Source organism: Saccostrea echinata, unplaced genomic scaffold (assembly GCF_033153115.1).
Source record: "Saccostrea echinata isolate AGI-Se365-2 ecotype Australia unplaced genomic scaffold, CSIRO_AGI_Sech_v1 ptg000028l, whole genome shotgun sequence".
Taxonomy (NCBI): Eukaryota; Metazoa; Mollusca; class Bivalvia; order Ostreida; family Ostreidae; genus Saccostrea; species Saccostrea echinata.
Genome location: NW_026889777.1, coordinates 9237108 through 9258998, shown reverse-complemented (window position 1 = coordinate 9258998; position 21891 = coordinate 9237108). Strand labels below are relative to the sequence as shown.

The following is a 21891-nucleotide window of genomic DNA, read 5'->3' as shown; positions in this document are numbered from 1 at the left end:
AAATTATCTTTAAGATGCTGGTTGGTGCCCCCCCCCTTCCCCCACTTTTTGTTGCTGGAAGGTCTAACACCGGCAAATTGCAGGATTTGGACAGCTTCATTTAAAAAAGCTTGTTAGATTTCGGGAAGTTGGCCCCTCACTTTTTCGGACAGTTTATTATCTCTTTTTATTTATTTATTTATATTTCGGTCAGATTCTTTTTTTTTTTTGGAGCCGGATTGCCGATTGCCCCCCACCCCCTACTAAAACCGTTGAAGGGAGGAAAGGGAACAAGATGGCGTCCTTTGTGTGCTTCAGTAATCAGTGTATGCATTTTTTAAAAAATATTCTTTATTTATTTTTACGCATTTGGAGCAACTCCTGTAAAAAATATACTTAGATCTAAATAAAGCTTTAAAAAGATTTTTACAGAATTATATGATCACTTATTTTTACAAAAACACAATACCAGGGACCTAGTTATATAGAATATAAGTTTCTAATCATATACATAATAATTTCGGGAAGGAATTTTCAAGCTTGCTTTAAAAGTGTTTTGCTGGAGAGAGCATATTGATTTTAAAAATTTCAGGTGAGCACTGTGGCCCATGATCCTCTTAATATTAAAGGAAAATAGACATTTTTTTTAAAAGTTTGAATACAAACGGTTACAATTATTCCTATGAATAGCCATTATACAGTATAAATTATGTGTGAATGTGTCATCGCCACTTAAGATCCGCATCATCACTGCCGATATAAATACAGGCCTAGCTTATTTGTCTGCAATCTTTCACGATAAGAGTAATTACAAAGATCCCTCCATTGCAGAAACTGAAAACTCGAAGTTTTGTTGCATTTGTTTACAGACATTCTTCGATATATTTGTTGTAATAAATAATCTATATCCTGTTCTAATTTATGAATAATACACACCTTTAGTTATGACCTACCAATTCACCGCTCGGCGCCTAGCTCCGCAGATAAAAATAGTTTGCATTATTGTTCTAGTTTGCAAGAAAAATTCTCATTTTTAAGTTAAAATACCCTATTTCTATGCACTGAACAAATTCATTTTTAAAAAAATTATACTTAAAAAAGGTTATGTTAACTGATTTTGACTTTAACAATCTCGATCACGAAAACCACAAGAAAAAGTAGTTCGAGTTAATGGTAAAATGACGTCATCCTATAATTGTTGACCAATGAGATAATTCGTCTGCGGAAACTCTGGTGTAAGAATACAAAGTATGCGGTACTTGTTGTTTGGGATATGTGACGCTGATCGTGTAATTTGACGTGGCGACTACGTATTCTGCAAATTTATCCAGTCCGATTGCTGCAAAATTGGTGACGAAAAGTACGCAAGTGGTAAGTACTCGATTGACGAAATACAACAACTGAGAAGAATCGGTGTTTACATGAGAAACGGACCCTAGACTAAAAGTGTGAATTTATCAAACATGGATGAATGTATGTGGATTGTGGTATTTCCTTTTCACCCATTTATTTTTCAACTGACTTTTCCCGGGAATTTTCGGATTGTTTTCTTTTACTGTCACTATACCCGGTTTGAATTTTGTTGTAAATAAGTCAATTTGTTAGTATTTTGAATGATCCAAATTTTCACAAAGTCATTCGTCACTGTGTCATTGTGGTTGACAATGGGGATTATTCAGTTTCTACTGTTGGAAATAAAAAATGCGCTATTTTTCACTCATCAGAATTAATTATTAATGTATATCACCTGTCATATAACTTGATAAAGGTGAATAACAGAGTGCCAAGATTTTCATTTCAGTAAACTATTATTGTTTTAAGTTCTCAAAATTAAAAAAAAAGTTTCAAAAATGTACAGAGCTGTATGTAGAGAATATAAAAGTTGTAAGTCCTTGGTATCTGTATGTGATATAGATTTGACATTGCTGCAGTGGAAATAAACTTTTGTTTTGTATAATAGAGGCTATTTTCATACTATTAGATATGAAAAAATGAATTTAAATTTTACAAATATTCAAGGAAAACACAAATAGGCCTACATGTACAAAGAAATTTTCTCCTTTAATAAACAGCTGTCAGCATAGCTGTTGCTCACAAATATATATGGCAAATAAATCCTGATTGGGTTTTGAATTTGTAGCGGTTAGTCCTTGATGAAATATTGGTATTGATACATGTATATTGATTCAGAAAAAGTAGCCACATGCAAACCTAAAATATTGATAAACATGACAAACATAAGGCATCATAAATAATTTTTATACCCGCACTTTCTAAAGAAAGTTTGGGTATATTGTAGTTACTCATGTCTGTCCGTCCGTCCGTCCGTCTGTCACACCTTTCTTTCTTAAACTCCTCTTACATTTTACACAGTAGCCTAATCATCTTTTGGGAGATGTTTGGTGGTGTCATGTAGATGTGCAGTAAAGTTTCGGAATTTTCATTTTCACCCTGGGGGTCAAATAGGGGTCAAAAAATGACATTTTTTATGCAAAAAGCCCCTGGTTCCCTGAACTCCTCTTACATTTTACACAGCAGCCTAATCATCTTTTGAGAGATGGTTGGTGGTGTCATGCAGATGTGCAGTAAGGTTTCGGAATTTTCATTTTCACCCTGGGGGTCAAAAAATGACGTTTTTTAAGCAAAAAGCCCCTGGTTCCCTGAACTCCTCTTACATTTTACACAGTAGCCTAATCATCTTTTGGGAGATGGTTGGTGGTGTCATGTAGATGTGCAGTAAGGTTTCGGAATTTTCATTTTCACCCTGGGGGTCAAATGGGGGTTGAAAAATGACGTTTTTAAAGCAAAAAGCCCCTGGTTCCCTGAACTCCTCTTACATTTTACACAGTAGCCTAATCATCTTTTGGGAGATGGTTGGTAGTGTCATGTAGATGTGCAGTAAGGTTTCGGAATTTTCATTTTCACCCTGGGGGTCAAATGGGGGTCGAAAAATGACGTTTTTTAAGCAAAAAGCCCCTGGTTCCCTGAACTCCTCTTACATTTTACACAGTAGCCTAATCATCTTTTGGGAGATGGTTGGTGGTGTCATGTAGATTGCAGTAAGGTTTCGGAATTTTCCTTTTTCACCCTGGGGTCTAATGGGGGTCGAAAAATGACGTTTTTTATGCAAAAAGCCCCTGGTTCCCTGAACTCCTCTTACATTTTACACAGTGGGGTTCAATTTTTTTTTTAAATATTTAACATGTTTAAACACCCTGGTTCCCAGAACTTCCCTAATATTTTATGCATTAGCCTTAAATCATGATCATTTTGAAAATGATTGGTTTTGTCCTGTGGATGTGTAAAATGGTTTCAAAATTTGCATTTCCATGTGGATGGCAAATAGGGGCAGGAAAAAAATGGCCCCTCCCTAACCCATAGGGTCATGATGTGTACAAACTTAATTGAATCTACACTTCTTCAGAATGTTTCCATATTAATCATGCTCTTCTTGTTCTTGAAAAGAAGAATTTTGAAGATTTTTCCCCTTTTATTCCTATATACAAAACTTCTTGTGGCCTGACCCTACCCTTGGAGGTCATGATTTGAAAACTAGAAATATGTCCATAGGACATGAATGCCCAGCCGAATGTATATTACTAATGCAACATGAAAATTTGTATGAGTGTATGAAGTTTGATGAGAATATATCTTGAACAGTCTCTTTAAAATTGAAACTAAAATCTAAAAACAATTGGATATAGTTGATAAATTCTCACCAAATTATGTATAAGTGCATGCTTATATAAAAATATCTTAAATTGTTTCTTTAAAACTAAGAAAAACACAAATTAAAGAGAAGGGAGGTCAAGGTCACAGGAAAGTGCAAGGTGAAAAGTTTTTGATGCAGTTGAATAGCTCTCACTAATACATATCAGCATATTAGGTTTGATAAAAATATCTTGAATGATTTATTTAAAACTGAGCTTAACACTTATTTAAGAAAAGAGAGGTCAAGGTCAAAGAAAAGATTGAGGTAAAAACGTTGATGCAGTTGAAAAGCTAACATCAGTATGTATTTACTATTAGCATATGAAGTTTGATAAAAATATCATAAATGGATTATTTAAAACGTAGTCTAGATAAACACTAACTTAAAAAAGTGAAGTCAAGGTCAAAGGAAAAGTCAAGGTCAAAAAAGTTGATGATAATCATAGCTCTAAGCAGTATGTATCAGCATATGAAGTTTGATAAAGATATCTTGAATTGTTTATTCAAAACTGATCTAGACACTAATTTAAGAAAAGCGAGGTCAAGGTCAAAAAGGTTGATGCAGTTGAAAAGCTTACATCAGTATGTTTCAGCATATGAAGTTTTATTACAGTAATTTGAATGATTTCATTAAAACTAAGCTAAACGCTAATTTAAAGAAAAGTGAAGTCAAGGTCAAAGGAAAAGTCAAGGTCAAAAATGTTGATGCAGTTGAATAGCTTACATCAGTATGCATCAACAAATGAAGTTTGATTACACTATCTTTAATGTTATCTTTAAAACTGAGCTAAACACTAGTTTAAGAAAAGTGAAGTCCAGGTCAAAGGAAAGGTCAAGGTTAAAAAATGTTGATGCAGTTGCATAGCTCTTATCAATATCTATCAGCATATGAAGTTTGATAAAAATATATATCTTGGATGGTTTCTTTGAAACTGAGCTTTGAACTGAGCTAAAAGCAAAGCATGACAGAAGGACAGATGGAAGGACAGACAGAAGGATGGAAGGATGTAAGACGGACATGACAAACACTATATGCCTCGGCCATATTCATGGAGGGGCATAAAAAACTTTAATCTACACTATATGAGGATGTTTCCATATCAAAATGACTAACAAGCAAATTCAAAGAATTGGGTCCCCTGCTTTCCATGTCTTAGTGGATGGGATATTGTTTCAAAAGTAATCACCAAAGTTAAAATTTTTGAAAATTAGGTAAAACATCAAGGTCAAGGGTTAAAAATCATAGCATGCTCGGAAACATCTTGTTACAGGTAATGTACATGTCAAATATGAAAGTCCTATGTCTTCTCAATCAAAAGTTATAAGGAAATATAACATTTTTGAAAAGTAGGTTAAACTTCAAGGTCAATGTCACAGAGTCAAAAGTCGTGATATATTTAGAAAGATCTTGTCACAGGTAATATACATGTATAATATGAATGCCCTATCTTTTCTCTTTCTAAATGATCAATTTAAAATAATGTTAATTTTTTTGAAAAGTAGGTCAAACTTCAAGGTCATGGTCATGGGTTCAAAGATCATTGTATATTTAGAAAGTTCTTGTAGGTTATGTACATTTGAAATATGAAAGCCCTATCTCTTATTATTCAAAAGTTATGACCTCACCAAGGTTAAATTTATTGTGACAGACGGACAGACTGACAAACAGACTTACAGACAAATGAGATTTAATGTCCCCTAAGTCCCTTTCACGAAAACGGGGGACAATAGTGCCCTTGCTGTTCTTGAGAAGATTTATGATGGAAAAAATCTCCTGCATTTTACTATGTAAATCTTTGGATCCCCATCCCATCCTGTGGCCCCACCCTACCCCAGTGGGTCATAATTTGAACAAATTTGAATCTACACTAAGTCTATGTAAAAGAAAGTAAATTCATTTTGTGTTTTAATTGGATTATATTTCATGAAGTTGACAGGACCTATGAAAGTCGGTAAGTACAAATTTAAGTCTAGATTGGGGTAAAATAAACCGAAATGCAAATGGTTAGGTTAAAGTTTAAAAAGGATCAAAGAAAATAATGTAAATTGTAATGATGTTTTCACCACTGCAATCACTCGGCACACCTCGGCCGATTCGTACCTTATCTAACGTTCTAACAGTGACGGAATCAGCCAAGGCTTGCCGAATGCATGTGCAATCTAAAAATGATAATGGTAAAACTAGTACAAGTAGGGTGACGCAAGCCCAATGTGATGAAGAAATTTTCAAAAAGGTGTTTACATACATGTATAGTACAAGAACAAATTTTAAATTATCATAACAAACGATGTTTTTAACATAACTTTGCCATCTAGGCCTCATTCCAAAAACAGGCAAATTGTGTGTTGGGGCTTTGGGGGGGGGTGACAAAATTGATTGGGTATGACTTTTCAAGAGGGTTTTTGCCTAATTGAATACTAAAAAAAAGTTTGCACATTTTGATAAATTCATTAAAAACGCTTTGTACTAAAATAATATTATTTGTTGTTGAGAAAATAAATTTAGAAAGTTTAATTATGGGCCAAAAATTTATATCCCCCCTTTTATCAAAACCTAATTTACATCATTAATTAAATTCTGTTATTTCAGACTGGTAATGAATTAAGTAAAGGAAATACCTATAAGAGGCTCATAGGTCACATGGTCACCAGAGCATTTTATGCTCGATTTGACAAATACATGTACTGTGTAAATTATAGAATTATTTTGACTTTTTCCTTGGTAGGCCCAATATGAAGGAGTGTGCATTTGAGGCAAACACCTTAGTGCGGGTATTACTGTCTCATGACAGCATCTAGTTTTGTTTGGAATTGCCGCCTGGAGGGTTTCAGACCCAGGAGGGAGGGAATTTTTTCTTTTTAATGAAGTCAATTTTTTTTTATTAAATAAAAAGCTAAATAAACAATGAACAAATTATTTTCTGACTTTAAAAAAAAAAAGTAACTCCCATCAATCAAGAACCCAGATTTTGCATAGATCTGACACTACATTAAGTGTTTTGGTGGTGTATGCGATAACAGGCCATTGATTAAAAAAATGTTCTTATTTTTGGCCAATAATTTTTTTTTCAGGAGGGGTCATATCAATGACGCAGGATGCAATTCCAAACAAACAATAATTTTATTTTGGCCTAACATTTTAGTAAAATGAAGAAATACTAATATTGTAGTCAGTCTGTAGTGAGATATTTATTTTTCCACTTTAAATTATTAAAAATGAGCAAAACAAAAATTGCACTTCTGGAAAATTTTGCCAATAAAGTGAAGAAGATGATGAAAAAAAAAATTAAAAAGAGAAATGATGGCTCATTGGACTGTCACAAAGACCTTTTTAAAAGGCTTTTTGTTTCTTTGAGGATTGATAAAGACAAGAGTGAAACTTCTAGAAATTTCATTAATTATGGTATAACACTGAGAAATGTATTGATACTCCAAAAAAAATTATCCATTTGTCCTTTATATAAATTTAGTTTTTTGTATTATATGTTCATATATTCTGTTTTATTAAACAGTGTTGTGAAGAGGATAAAAGAAAGGCATTCTGATGACAATGTTTGTTTTGAAACCTCCCCCCCCCCCCCCCCCCCCCAAAAAAAAATGGATTTAACGAATTTGTGAGAGATTGTACTTATTTAATTGGTGAATTTAGACTGAAATATGATGACTTTTTTTTTTTTGTTTGTTTAACAGAGATGACAGAAGTAAGTTCTTCACAAGCAGCAGATTTAGAGACCAGTTCTGGAATATCTATGGTACATATGCCCTCACTGAGCCAGCCCATTCAAGTCCAGTCTGTCATTCATTCCAACACCCCATCAGTCATTCAGACAGCTGGTCCTAATGTACAGACCATCCAAGTGGTTCGAGTACGTATATACCATTTGTCATTGTACAGCACTACATTGAACCAAATTGGTGTTGTGGGGGTGAAGAAAGTGGGGGGGGGGGGTAAAGTGTTCGTAGTTTGTACAATATTGCATCGGCTATTATTTACTGGTTGAACACTCTAAATGAGGGTGGGAAAATCAGTGAGAAATATTTACATTTCCCAGGACACAGGGAAATTTGTATATAATATATAATAAGATGGAAATACTGGAAAATAATGAAGTTTCATGTATTCATTGTTTTATTTTCAAGATTTATTTTACATTTATTTGAATATTAATTTATATTGACTTGAATACTCTGATGACTGTATAGTCCTTTAGGACTCTGGTTTGTCATTTTATCCCATTTTTAAAAAAGATTTGATTTTGAAGGTGGCACCAGTAGATGAAGATTTGTCAGATGATTCTGAAAACAAGAAAAGGCGTGAAATGCTTTCAAGAAGGCCATCATACAGGTAAAAACTTAATGCATAATAAATATACCATGTTGTTGTCCAACAGTTGTTGATGAATTCTAACAACACTTCCTTAATTTTGTTCACATAAGCCATTTTCAGCTATTAACTGATTTAAACAAATTCCTTAGTAGCTTTGGGGTTTAAATATACCAGCACTTACAAATTATTCCAGATTTTTTTTGATAGTTCACTTGTAATTTCTAAATGGGAGTAATTTGATGTACACTGTATATCGAAATGAAAATTTGGTCAATTCTGTTATGAATGTTGCGTTGTTCAACAAAAAGATTTCACCCATTGATAATCTAATGTTTACATTCATAAATTAAAGTAAGTTCTCAGCTAATAACCATATTTGGTATAACATGTAATAGATTTTAGTCTTTTCTTGGTCATGATTGAGGATATTGAATCAAACCTGTGTTTTTGGATAGAATCCATGATTTACCCTATGCTTGCTTGTTACTTCACACATTACTGAATTTGCTGTTTTAATTTTTGCAGGAAAATTTTGAATGAACTTTCCTCCCCAGTGGCAGTGTCAAAAATAGAAGAGGAGTCCAACAGTAGTCAGAGTCAGGACGGGGATTCCCCCGAGGGAGCCTCCAACTTATCAGGGGTTCAGTACCAGCAAGGTATGACTAGTCACAAATTTAATTAGGGTCAGGTTTGGGATAATCATAAGTCAGTCGTTTTCACAACTCATGGGATTTTCAGTCAAACAGTTTAGAGCTAAAAATTAAATTAATAATGCAGATTTAAAACTGAAACAGTTGAATATTTTTTCCATCATTTTCGTTCATATGAATAGTTAATATGCATTTAGGCATTAAGTTTATTCAGGCCGCCTGAATCAGGCGCTGCACTTTATACCTAATTTAAAAACCTTATTTGAATACTCAAATTTAACACAATAAAATACATAAACTGAGATCAACCTATAGACTGTTCTAATACATCTAACAAAAGGAATTATTTGAACAAATATAAATTGATGTTATTTGTAAGTGTTTTACTTTTATTTTTAAAATTGCAAACGATTAAACCTGATACATAGATTTTCATGCCTTCATGACACCAATGATTCCGTCAAAAATAACATCACAGCCACAGTGTTTTCCCTTTATTTCAAAGTAAAGGGTGAAGAGATCAATTGTAAGAAGCTAGGGGTTAAGGTTTATCAACAAAATCTCTATGGACCTTGCAACAATTAATTTTAATTTTTTTTTGATTTTTAAGTGGCATTTTTATCAATTGGAAGTGGTCAATTTGGCCAGTAGATGGTTCTTAGGGAAAACCCCAAGCCAGTGTTGCAAATGACATCTGAATATCAATCTAAAATCTGATAAACATTTTCAGTACTGCCTGCAGGAACGATACAGATTTCTGGAAACTCGGACGGTGTGGCAGTGTCCCAAGGGTTACAGACACTGACGATGACAAATGCAAGCCCCTCAACTACCTCGGCAGCTACAGGGGCAACCATTGTACAGTACGCACAAGGTCCTGATGGCCAGTTCTACATCCCTGGTAAGCTGGACTCTGGTAGATTACGCTTTCAGATTAAACCCTCATAAGCACAATTATACAGTAAAACAGGCATATAGTGAACCCACTTATAATGAATTGACACTTACAACAATGTGATTTTTATTCCCGATGCCTCTAAAATACCATGTGATCTTAACGGATATATCAAATTATGTTTTATAACGAAGCAAAATTGTCCATCCCTGGCACTTTGTTGTGTGTTTTACTGTACTGAATTCATCATAGACATGCTATTAGTGAACTGAAATTTAGAACAAACAAGATGTTTAGGTAAACCCCTTCAAACAACAACCAAAAAAAGTAGGAAAATTTTTCTTGAAAACTCGATGGTATTCCTGGTAATTTGAAACTTTTCTTCTTGAACACTGGTATCTTGAATGCCATGGATATGTCAATGTGATTTGGAAGTCCCAAGCACTTTTTTAAAAAGTATTTTATCCTCAATGTCTCGGAAGTTTTTTCTCGGCCCCATCAAGTTCAAGATAACTAAGTTTGACTGTAATAAAAAATCAGCATCATTAAAAGATTATATCTTCGGCTTTAAGAGAGAAACAAGTCAAAACTCGTAGACATTCAGATTTGATGCAATTTTATTGCATAAAGTTGTCTGAAGCAAGGTATGTGTCTGATGCTTGGTTAGCTCACCCTACATGTTGCAAAAAAAAAAACAAAACAAAACAAATATCTTATTAAAAAGAGAAAAATAGAAATTTGAAATTTCAAGCAAGGTAATGAAGTGATTTAAAAATTAATGTATAATTTAATAGAGAAAAAAACTATATTCTTCACAGATATGTCAGGAACAGTCCAGGCCTATCAGATTGCCACATCCGGGGCTTTACCCCAGGGGGTTGTTATGGCAACGACAGGAAGTCCAATGTCAAGTCCTCAGAATTTGTCTGAAGAAGCTTCAAGGAAGAGGGAATTAAGGCTTCTGAAAAACAGGTATAATTTGGGGGATTTTTATCCTGAACTGATGTTCAGTGTATTCATGTGTATGTAGTAGTGCAGAGAATAAAAAGTTAATAAAGTGTCAATGTAACTGTTTAATAAATCCTGTAAAACACAAAAGGAAATAAAATCAATTTATTTATCTTGTGAGAGACACATCTTTAAATCTATTCACTGACTTTATTTGCATATATTGTCTCTACGACCTGTTAAGAATTACAAAACTGTTAAATTTGAAATGATTCCTTTGGGAAATTTTTTCCAATTTTGCAATAAGAAAAGTTTCCCAGAGTATTTTACCCCCGGGACAAAGTGCATGCTTTGTGAATTCTTTAATTTCCCATATGAAACCCTCAGACTAATGCTTTATTTCATGGAAATCGCAAAATTTTAGTGTGTAGAAATATCTACATTTATAGTATGTGTTTGTTGCAGAGAAGCAGCACGGGAATGTAGGAGGAAAAAGAAAGACTATGTGAAATGTTTGGAAAACAGAGTAGCTGTTCTAGAGAATCAAAACAAGACATTAATCGAGGAATTGAAGGCGTTAAAAGAACTTTATTGTCAGAAGGAGGGATAGTCCTTAGCTGTACAGGGATTGCTCAGATTTCTTGTTTTGGTCAAACAGTGCTAACGTGAACATGCATTTAGCTGTTACGGATCCGCGCCAGGACATTTATTCCGCATGTAGTGACCAAGGGACCGTCATTTTCAATATTTTTGTACAGAAAGGGAATTGAAGGCAACGGAATAAAAAAATATATTTGTCTTACGTATATTCCTGTCATTTTGCAAGGCACCTTACTAAGCATTTAGTGTATTTTATTAAGAGAGAGATTTTTTTATAAATTGATGTAAAGCGTGAAGGTTCTTATCTATGATTGTAGGATCTCGTGTGTTTTGTTTTATATATTTACAATATTTAATGTTTTGTTTCATGTGCAGCTTACAGATTAATGTTATTGTCGGCCTATTGCTCAGATTCATAATCAGTGTATCTCTTTAATATATGCCATCTGATATGGATGGGTTCTACGGCATTGAAATTTTATATTTGGCTTTTCATAAACTGAAAAAATAAGAAAATAAAATTTAACATTGAGAAAAGTGTAAAAGACACACAATCAATAGGACATATATTTGTTTTCTTTCTTTCTTTTTTTGGGTATGAATTATGGCCTGTGATGAAAAAGAAATGATAAGTAAATAAATAGTTTTCAGTAATAATGTGGAATCAGCTTTAGAAATACATGATTACAAGCAGCATTGTTCTTATAGCAAACTCTACATATCGTGTATGCCTTAGTTAAGTTTATTGTCTACAGAAAGGACAGATATATTTTATTATATTTTTAAAACAATTTCTCAATATAAACATTAATTTTGGTTGGTAACATTAAGAAAGGGTTTGATCTGGAAAAAAATACAAGAGCAAAACTTAACTTGAAACTTTGATTTTTTAGGAAAATGTAACTTGCACTGATCATAATAGACTTGTAAATAGTACTATAGACATACAAATAGCCTTGTTCCAAGTAGCTTTTTTTCACTGTAGCTTTCTTGCCCACGCTGTCTTCTTAACATTTTAAAGTTTTCAGTGATTGTTATATATTTTTATTATAAACAGATTTGTATTGTCTTGGTGTACTCATGGCACCTTTATACCCGCCCTCCCTATAATCATTGAAGTTGATGAAATGTGATACAACATAAAAATGTATTTCAAATGAATGCTTTGTTGAAATGTATCTGTTTTATTAACTTTGGGTGATAAACCATGTTCTGCTAGGCTACATATACATATAACTGCAAATTGCACTTAAAAAGATTCTTCTGCAAAGTGGGGTTTGTGGGCAAATTATGAATAACTGTATTAAATACTGTTTGATGTCATAAAAATGGCATAAGATATATGTACAAATTGTCATCTGTGGTCTCACTTTCCATATAAACTTGCCAAGAAACAGTTACACATTCTATGAAAGTCATTTTACACTGTTATCTATGAAAATAAATTATTTGAATACATGTATATCCGGCCCTTTGGTTAGACAAAAAAAAAGTTACTTATTCAACAAACAGAATTGAATTTTCATGATATGATGTGTTAAACCCATTATGTACATAATTAATGTCTACATTTCAGGTCTTCAGACCTTTGCAAGTACATAGATTTTGTTTTTGTAGAAAATTGTGTTCAATTTGGACTGAATAACTTTGAGATATTGATGTTTTTAAATTAAAAAGAAAGAGGATATTGTATGGATAGAAAGGACAATACTAATAATTGTCTTCTGAGAGCTTTATACCAATGTTATAAAGCCCTTTTTTTAATTTTTTTTTTTTTTTTTTTTTTTTTTTTTTGGATATCTTGGGTAAAATTTTGTCCAGTGATATTGTTATACGTTATGGAGAGAGTCACTTGATATTTTAATAAAAATGAATTATGTAAATTACTGATTTTGTTTTGTATGGAACTGTCCTGTTGTTTACGTAGCGTTAGGGTTATGTGTTGTTGTGTCTATATCTTACATTTGACAGTACCATTTCTTAAGGTCAGACGACACTTTCCTCAATAATATATAATTTTTCCAAATAATTTGTCTTTGAAGTATTGCTACTTTAAAAAGTTTCATCACAAAAAATTGAGGTACCTTACCAGACATTTGTGCAAGATACCAGAGGGTGGTGTTTCCTATATAATCCTTTTGGTAATCCTTTGAATTGCCAATATTACAATTTTTGATGTACTTATTTTTTAAGACATTTTGACAAAAATTAGAAATCACAAGAGAATGACAATTATGAATAATTTTTGATATTTTACACAGTGGTACAAAACAGATATTTGAGGAACGTGTCGTCAGACCTTAAGGTATGTCACTCGTGAAATTTGTTATATCAAGGATTTTTTGAGAAGTATATTTTGGATAAGTACTCATATAGTATGACTCAAAATCGCAGAGAAAATGGGGGGTCAGTGTGCATCTAACTGAGCTACGGTACAATTAAGTTGACCTTTTTGCACCTAAATTGTAACTCTTTGGTTAATCACTTTAACCGTTATCATATTTTATAAGATGTAAACATGGCAATAAACATAATCTTATTTTACGTAAAATAGTTTGAATAACATTCATCATTGAACAAATCATGCAAATTAATGCGCATAAATTTTTGTGTGACCTTTTTGCACTAAAAAAGTCTCATATTTGGGGTATTAAAAATCTAAATAGGCAATAGAATATTTTCTTGTATCAAACTTTTTACGACTTAAGTGCTGATCGGTCGAAAGTATCGAGTAGTTTAAAATAATGAAAGAAAAAGTTGGGGTCAGTGATGTAAATTTTGAAATATTGGTCAAAATATGCGATTTTCAGGCAAAAAAACTGTGTAAATTTCATCTCAACTTCCTTGATATATATTCATTTCTTGGCAATGTTTGTTTAGCGAAGGTGTAAATTTTGTTATAAAAATATAAATTGAGACCTATATTTAATATTCCAGGCATATCATAATGGAAAATATTCTCTGAGTAAAAGTATGTGAGGCTAAAGTTCCAAGATATTAAATTTAATAAATGTGTAGATTTGCAGAATTTTCAGCTAAATATCCTTCCGCCACAAGAAATAGTCCCTTATAAATCTTGCTTCTTTGTGAATTTTTGAGCAGTTTTTTAATTGAATGTTGAACATTTTACATTGTTTAATTTAAACATGTTATAAAGATTGAATTGTAATAAATAGTTTTTAAGTAAGAGGTTCTGACTGAAATTTTCTAAAAGGCTGACGAGTGACATACCTTAATGCAGTAGATTTAGATTACAGTGTTTGAAATAACCGTGCGCCCGACCGCCCGAGACGAACACATTTGCACGTATCAACGGCCGCCTGGACCTGTTAAAATCTGCCATAAATTAAAATTCATATATTTGATAAAAATCTCTGGAATCAACTAATAGTATCGGTAGCTAAGTGTAACAAGCAAAAGGGGTAGAATTCGACAGCCTATAGATTTGGGATGGAAATTATGGTGATCGTGTCCCATTCACATTATCGCTAAAAACATCTTTATAAAAGACTCTTTTTTTCGGGCTAGTAGAGTTTTGGCAGGGCTGACAACTTTCACTAGCAGTCAGCCCTGCATGTCTATATAATTCTACCGTGAGTTTCAAAAATTGCTTTGGAACTCTCTACCCTCATGTCTTAAAAAATCCAAATCCGTCTCCGCTTTTAAAAAAGGTCTTAAAACTCACCTCTTTGAACTTGCCTATGACAGAATGTAAATATTGTATTTTTAGTGATTTACGAAAAATTGAACATTGAACTGGTTATAAGGTCTCTTAGGAATTTTGTGTTTAACTCATTAGTACAGGCTCTTTTAAATTTTAAACGTTTCAATATAGTTGTAATTTTATATTAGGGACTTCCGCGCAGTGTTTCAGTACACTAGAAACATTTTATGTTATAGTATATGAGGCCTTTTAGTTAGCCTTTTTTTTTTACGCACATGCATATGCATTTTTATGCCCCCGTATCGAAGATTCGGGGGTATATAGTTTTTGCCCTGTCCGCCCGTCTGTCTGTCTATCTGTTTGTCTGTTTGTCCGCAAAAACTTTAACATTGCTCATAACTTTTGATTGGTTGGAGCTATGGCTTTCATATTTCATATGTGTATTCCTTGTGACAAAACCTTTCTTTGGGTACTATCATATTTGACCTTGACCTTGGAGTTTGACCCAGTTTTACAAAAAAATTTCCCCACATTAACCTTTGCCATAACTTTGAACGGTTGTTGCTAGGGCTTTCATACTTCACATGTGTAGTCCTTGTGACAAGTTCTTCCTTTGGATATTCAACAACTTTGACCCTTTGACCTTGGAGTTTGACCTACTTTTGAAAAACTTTAACATTGGCTATAACTTTTGAATGGTTAATGCTAGGGCTTTCATACTTTACAGGTGTAATCCTTGTGACAAGACCTTCCTTTGGATACCAACAACTTTGACCCTTTGACCTTGACCTACGAATTAAACCTACTTTTGAAAAATTTAACATTGGCCATATCTTTTGAACGGTTGGTGCTAGGGCTTTCATTCTTCACATATGTAATCCATGTGACAAGACCTTCTTTGGATACCAACAACTTTGATCCTTTGACCCTGACCTTGGAGTTTGACCTACTTTTTGAAAACTTTAACCCTGGTCATAAATTTTGAACTGTTAGTGCTAGGGCTTTCATTCCTCTCATGTGTAATCCTTGTAACAAGACCTTTCTTTAGATACCAAATATTATAGCCCATTGGCCTTGACGTTTGACTCACTTTTGGAAAACTTTAACCTTTTCCATATCTTTATAATGGTTGCTGTTAGGGCTTTCATATTTCACAGGTATATTCCTAGGTACAAGACCTTACTTTGGGTACCAATATGTTTGAAATGCATTTGAGAAAGTTTAACCTTCGCTATAAATTGCCATACGGAGGCATCAGTGTTTCACAAACACATCTTGTTTTTTAAAAAGTATTTTGTTCTTCATTTTGTGTGCTTATATGTATTTTAATGTTAAGCGCACTAGAGTTTCTTTATTATATAATATCCTATAGAAATTATTGTATTGTATTGTATTATAGTTCAGTAACCTTAAACCGGAAGCATTTTACAGCCTTAAACTGGCAACAACCAGCTAAGTTGTATTTAACTCGTACGTCAGTCAGCATTAGACTTAAGGGATTGCATCGAACAAAGAATTTGCGAAATGTTGACTTTGAAAGAGATTGTTGATATCCTTGTAGCAACAACATATTTGTCAGCAGCCTGCCGAAGTTTAGAAATTGATTCTGCACAGAACATGCTATTTCGTATCGAACCAGCTGGGAGACAGACAGAAAAAGGTCTGCTAATAAAGGTACACAATTAGTACCCTTTTGGAATGATCAAAGATGAAGATATCTACAGTAGGATGAAAAGTTAAAAAAAACATATTTTCGTACTTGATTACAATAGAACTGTAAACTGGCGGATTATACATGTATATGGCCATGTTCATTTTCCATAAGTAATTATCCCCTAATATTCCAATGTAACAAAAAAATGTTTTTTACCCCCCCCCCTTTCCCCTGGGCAGGCATTGAGAGCAAACGCTCTAACCACTGCGACACGGAGTCGGTATATAATTCACATGAATGGAGAGGAGATTTTTTTTCTTGCAATCTTCTGAATATCGTCATGCACTTTTATCCCTTTCGGAGTTCTTTATTATGCAAAGCATTATCTCTGGATGGATATAATTGTAATTTATTGAGGTTTTGGTATTATTTTGTGGCCAATGCATTAAATTCTTGTTACAGTAGTTTTTGAAATTTTCTCTTTGAGGAATACATTGGGGGAAAACCACAAATTTTCTACAAAGTTATTTTATATTTGACACAAGGACCCTTAATTATGACATCACAGTTGCTTTCTTGTACATTGGATGTTTAGCCAGCTTCAAAATTTGACGGTGTCCACGATATGATACATGATGTACTCCAGATTTAAGACAGTTATTGACCAATTATGCCATTGATAATTTTACTACAAACTTCACATAGGTAGCAGAAGAAATATATTTTCATATGGCTGTCCATGTCTCGTAGATGTATGTAGGTTTTTGAAATTCTGAATTTGCATGAAAAGGTGAAGATAACATGTAACATCGGCTTATTTGTCAGTAGCCTGCATCAGTTTAAAAATTGAAAATACTTGGGACATGCTCTTGAGTAACTTGAACAACTGGGAGATATAAACACCATATGCAAGTGATAATGGAAGTTGACGATGGGAAATCTCGTCTGTCATGCAGCAATTAAGGTCTTTAGTCAGTAAAACATTTAAATATGTGGTGCCTTTTATTTTAAGCTCACATGCACATATCGAGTAGACATATGAAGGAAAATACATGTACATGTAATTATTGTCAATTGGTAAAACATCGTCGATAAATCTAAATGTCGAGATTTTTTATTCTTCTCGTGTAGAAGTTCTTGAATAAAATCAGCTTCATAGTAATTTAAAAACAGGTCGGCTAATGAAAGAGCACAATTACTACCCATCGAATTTCCAACATATTTTTGGAGGACATGGTCTCCAAAGCCTACAGATATTGTTAATGAGGAACTCCGGCATCTTTTTAATGTCAACTTCGGTGTACATGTGTTGAATCAGAAAGGTTTTTAGGTATAAATCAATCATTTCCGAGTTCCATTAAATATATTAAAGTGTTAAGAAACAATTGTATATTTTGTCAAAAAATCTGATTTGTAGTTTATCTTGAGGAATAGTTGTATAAAGTGCAGGAAAGTAATACGTTTTGATGTTACTGATCTTGAAAAAAAAGTTCGATCCTGAAATGCATGTATCTTTGTCTGTAGGTAGTTTTATTATATTTTGGAATCCAGTATAGTTATGGTAAATCAAAATCACTTCAGAATCCATTGACTGGAATCTTTTTGTTAAAATATTTAAACCTGAAAAGCGATTTTTTAGAGTTTCATCTTTTGGAACATGAGTGAAAGTTGGGGCATGAAAAAGTGTGATTTAAGATGTCCTACTTTTGATATTTGCTGTGTGTAGGAAACACTACGCTAGTTTGTTTGAGTATTCTATGCTACATTTCTGTACCCAACAGCATGTTGGGAAGCTTCCACATAAGTTTCAGCTAATACCTCTAACCGGAACTTTTCTGAATAATTTTATTTTTCTAATCATTTAATCTCATTTCGTATCCGAATTTGTTTAATCATCATTTAAATTTTGTTTCCTTTCCCTCGCCCCTACAGGTGTCAGAATCATGAATTTAACTTGTTTGAAATCTGCTTCTGTCCACTTATGTCCAGTTGTAGTATATAGATTAGTCCGGCTTACTGACCCCGGCTTAGTCCTAATTACTGACTCTTTTTTTTCTAACTAGTCGATATTCGCGCACACAGCCGATCGTTGAATTTAAATACCAAAATCTCCACATATTTAAATACACTATTAATTCAAACCACTGCATGCCTGCATGTTCAGAACAAAAGTAAGCAAATAAATGTAAAGAACGTGCTTGGATTGAGAAATACCACGTTCAGCCACAAAGCTGGCTTTATATAGTTAGGTTTGGTTGAGAATCTGATTTTCTGGACGCTGAAAGAAGATGGCAAACTTTGTAGGTACCTGGGAGGATACTGGAGAAAGGGAGGGGTACGAGGAATTTGCTAAAGCCATGGGTAAGATTTACAGAGCTTGATTATATCTTTATCATACGTTGAATTTGGAGCACATGACTCGTTGGTATAAGGCGTTTGGCAAGTAATCTAAAAGTATAGTTGGTTCAAGCACCTGAGTGAATTTGATCAGAGAGATAATAATCTGTACATAAACTACATAATTTATGCATCAGTAAATTAATTGATATTGTATAAATGTATGAACAATTGATGATTCTTATATGTTGTGCCTTTGTCAATTATTGTAATTGTGTTTACGCCAATAAATATTGTATTGGTCAAATATTGTATTGTATTTAATTTGAAAAAAAAATGTCAAGAATGTTTTGTGACACATTTACAGGTTTTAGTGAAGAAATGATGGAGAAGTTTCGAGGCACAAAATATACACTGAAGTACAGCATAAACGGAAATACGTGGACACTAAATCTGTCCAGCACATTTTTTCCAGGAAAGGAAAAATCTTACACATATGAAAGTGGAAAGGAATTCTGCGACACTGGGTTAGATGGCAAAGAGATCAGGGTTGGTTACATGATAGTCACCCTATGAATATTTAACCAGAATTGGAATGAACACATACATGTATATACATGTAGATTGGTGCTTAATTCCTGACGAATTATTAATTTTAATTAACAGGTGCATTGTGCTGAATCTTTAGTCTAGATACAAATAATTGGAACAATTTTTTTTTTAACTTTTAATCAATGGATGTAGCAATTTTTTTTTTAAAGAAATGTTTTATATAAACGATTTATTTGATTTGTTGAATTAATTGTACCATATGAATTTTTCTATACACTAGAACACTGTAACTGTTGTTAATGATAATGAAATTCAAGAGGACATGAAAATCAAGAACGATGACTCCTGGAGAGAGTACAAACTGACAAGGACGGTAGATGGCGCTAATATGACATCAGTAAGTGGCAATCTGTTGGCTAGCAATTAATATACCGTTTATCGGGTAATTTTGGCGCGATGCTAATGTTGGTTTATTTGGCGGGTTAAAAAATTCGCCAAAAGTAAAGCGCCAACATTTCCATAATGTTTATACAGAGTTAACATACAGGGTATTAAATATGAAAATCAGCCAAAATGTAAAGCGCCAATATTTCAACTCCTTTTTTAATGTCGATATATACAATAGCGTGTCATTTCTAACAAATACTTGGTTATTAATCATTTCATTTATGAAAGACATACATCTGGCCTGGAAGGCAGAGCAAAGAGAGATAGAATACCAGAAGTATAGCCTTTCTGCATGAAATTTTCTGCCAAGAAAGTATTTTTATTAAAACCTTAATGCATTAGAATTTATCTATATATCCCTCGTTTTGCAGGTATATACATTTATCAACTGTCGATTTCTTTTCAGATTGTCAATGCGTTTGGGAAAACCATGCGTAGCAAGCAAAGACGACTGTAGGAAAATGTATAATTAGCTGAAAAACACTGAAGACCACTGCACTCAGATGTAACGTCAAGCAGTCGAAAGTCTCCAAATAAGAATAATGTTCCACCTAACAATACGAAATCTATTGGAATTATGATTGTAATGATGAAGTTTACATATGTTTGATAGATATAGATATAAAGATAACAATGAAATGAATATTATGATGCTGTAAAAATAAAAGTTTTCTTTCTTCAGAAAGTTATGTATTGGAACAAAAGTTTCCAACATTGCAAAGACATTGTACGAGAAAAAAATCGCCTCCGTTTTCGCCTTCGTAGACAGTAGGTACGTCAAACCTAATACGTAAACATATTAGGTAGTGACTGTTCCTTCGCCAAGTGCCCGGCATTAGATGTGAAAGTCATGATTCTTTCGGATAAGACCTTTAATAACGAGTTCCCATGTCATGGTAGATGTTGGCACGATAAAGAACACGCACAGCTCATTGGTCTTGAGTGCCGACTAATGAAGTCTAAATTTGAAGCTCTTTTCCGGTTTATGGTGAAGTCTCTATATGAGAGAAAAATTCTCGAAAGGGACGTAAAACAGCAAACAATCAATCAATCAATCGTACACGTAGTCAGTGGGCTTTGAAACGGGGCAAATTCAACAGAAATAAAATACATGTATACATACATGCAATTTTCATTTAAAATGTCTGTGTCTGGGCGAATATAAGACAGGGAGAAATCGTTTGTAAGTGTATAGGGCAAAAATAATCCTGTATACAGTTTTTGACAAACAAGAAAACCAGGTACGGTTTACCGCCTCGTTGCAAACATGATAGACAGTCCTTGTTCATACACTGCGCAAATTATTTAAACATAGCTATTACAGTATATAATTAAAAATAAGCAGTGGTCGCCCGCGTGGCGCAGTGGTTAGAGCGTTTGCTCTAGAGTCGCAGTGTAAGGAGTTGATCCGCGGGACATGGAGACCGGTCCTTCGGATGAACAGTATAAACCGAGGTCCTGTACGTGTTGCAGTAGGTGCTGGCACGAAAAAGATCCCTCTCTGCTCGATGTCCTGAGTGCCGAGTATAGGTATAAATTTGCAGCCCTCCACCGGCAATTGGTGGAGTCTCCCTTTGAGTGAAAATTCTCGAGAGGAACGTTAAACAACAAACAAAAACAAGCAATGTGTATATGTGAACCTCTCTGGAAAAAATGAGCTAGTAGAAAATAATCAGTATTAGTAAATTGATAAATGTAGTGAAAAAATGGAAATATAATTACGATCCCCCCCCCTTTTTTTTTTAATTAGAAAAGATGCTTTGAACATATTTTAACATTTTATCTTCTTAAATAAGATGTCATGATTTGTTTCATAAAAGTCACTGCGTATTTTCAGCATTTACCTGTTTATCGGGTTTTGAAATATGTTATAATGAAAAAGATGAAGATAACGAACAGTGATCGATTTCAAAAATCTACAAACGATACAAATCTGTGAACAAGACATAAAACACTGATCCCCGGCAATTCCAGAGATTGGATCAGGTGCCTAGGAGAAGGAAGCATCCCCTGTAGACCGGTCAAAGCTGCGTGAGCCCTAATTATTGATATGCGGATTTAAAAGTTTTTAAAAACAAACAATATGCAACACAATCCCTTGTTTTCCCCTCTTTAAATCTAATTCAA

The 21891-nt window shown here is 33.6% G+C and overlaps 2 protein-coding genes across 3 annotated transcripts; both read left to right on the top strand.

The window, feature by feature from the left end:
• The first annotated feature begins 1196 nt into the window (after positions 1 to 1196).
• Positions 1197 to 12993, top strand: LOC133194098 (cAMP-responsive element modulator-like). 2 transcript variants are annotated; one of them, XM_061330064.1, is made up of 7 exons: positions 1197 to 1350; positions 7381 to 7556; positions 7953 to 8035; positions 8543 to 8673; positions 9398 to 9568; positions 10381 to 10534; positions 10976 to 12993. In XM_061330064.1, the coding sequence occupies exons 2-7, from the start codon at positions 7383 to 7385 to the stop codon at positions 11118 to 11120; spliced, it is 858 nt and encodes a 285-aa protein (XP_061186048.1). In that variant the 5' UTR covers positions 1197 to 1350; positions 7381 to 7382; the 3' UTR covers positions 11121 to 12993. The 2 variants fall into 2 exon arrangements, with proteins under 2 accessions (XP_061186048.1, XP_061186049.1); XM_061330065.1 differs by having other exon boundaries at positions 1208 to 1452.
• A 5643-nt stretch (positions 12994 to 18636) lies between these two features.
• Positions 18637 to 20449, top strand: LOC133193718 (fatty acid-binding protein, liver-like). Its single transcript, XM_061329663.1, has 4 exons — positions 18637 to 18789; positions 19133 to 19314; positions 19598 to 19714; positions 20171 to 20449. The coding sequence occupies exons 1-4, from the start codon at positions 18717 to 18719 to the stop codon at positions 20219 to 20221; spliced, it is 423 nt and encodes a 140-aa protein (XP_061185647.1). The 5' UTR covers positions 18637 to 18716; the 3' UTR covers positions 20222 to 20449.
• Positions 20450 to 21891: the final 1442 nt, after the last annotated feature.

Coding starts and splice junctions, on each gene's coding strand:
- LOC133194098 (XM_061330064.1), top strand. CDS start 7,383: ATGACAGAAGTAAGTTCTTCACAAGCAGCAGATTTAGAGACCAGTTCT. Junction 9,569..10,380: donor TGGCCAGTTCTACATCCCTG/GTAAGCTGGACT, acceptor TATTCTTCACAG/ATATGTCAGGAACAGTCCAG. Junction 10,535..10,975: donor TTAAGGCTTCTGAAAAACAG/GTATAATTTGGG, acceptor TGTTTGTTGCAG/AGAAGCAGCACGGGAATGTA.
- LOC133193718 (XM_061329663.1), top strand. CDS start 18,717: ATGGCAAACTTTGTAGGTACCTGGGAGGATACTGGAGAAAGGGAGGGG. Junction 18,790..19,132: donor GGAATTTGCTAAAGCCATGG/GTAAGATTTACA, acceptor ACACATTTACAG/GTTTTAGTGAAGAAATGATG. Junction 19,315..19,597: donor TAGATGGCAAAGAGATCAGG/GTTGGTTACATG, acceptor TCTATACACTAG/AACACTGTAACTGTTGTTAA.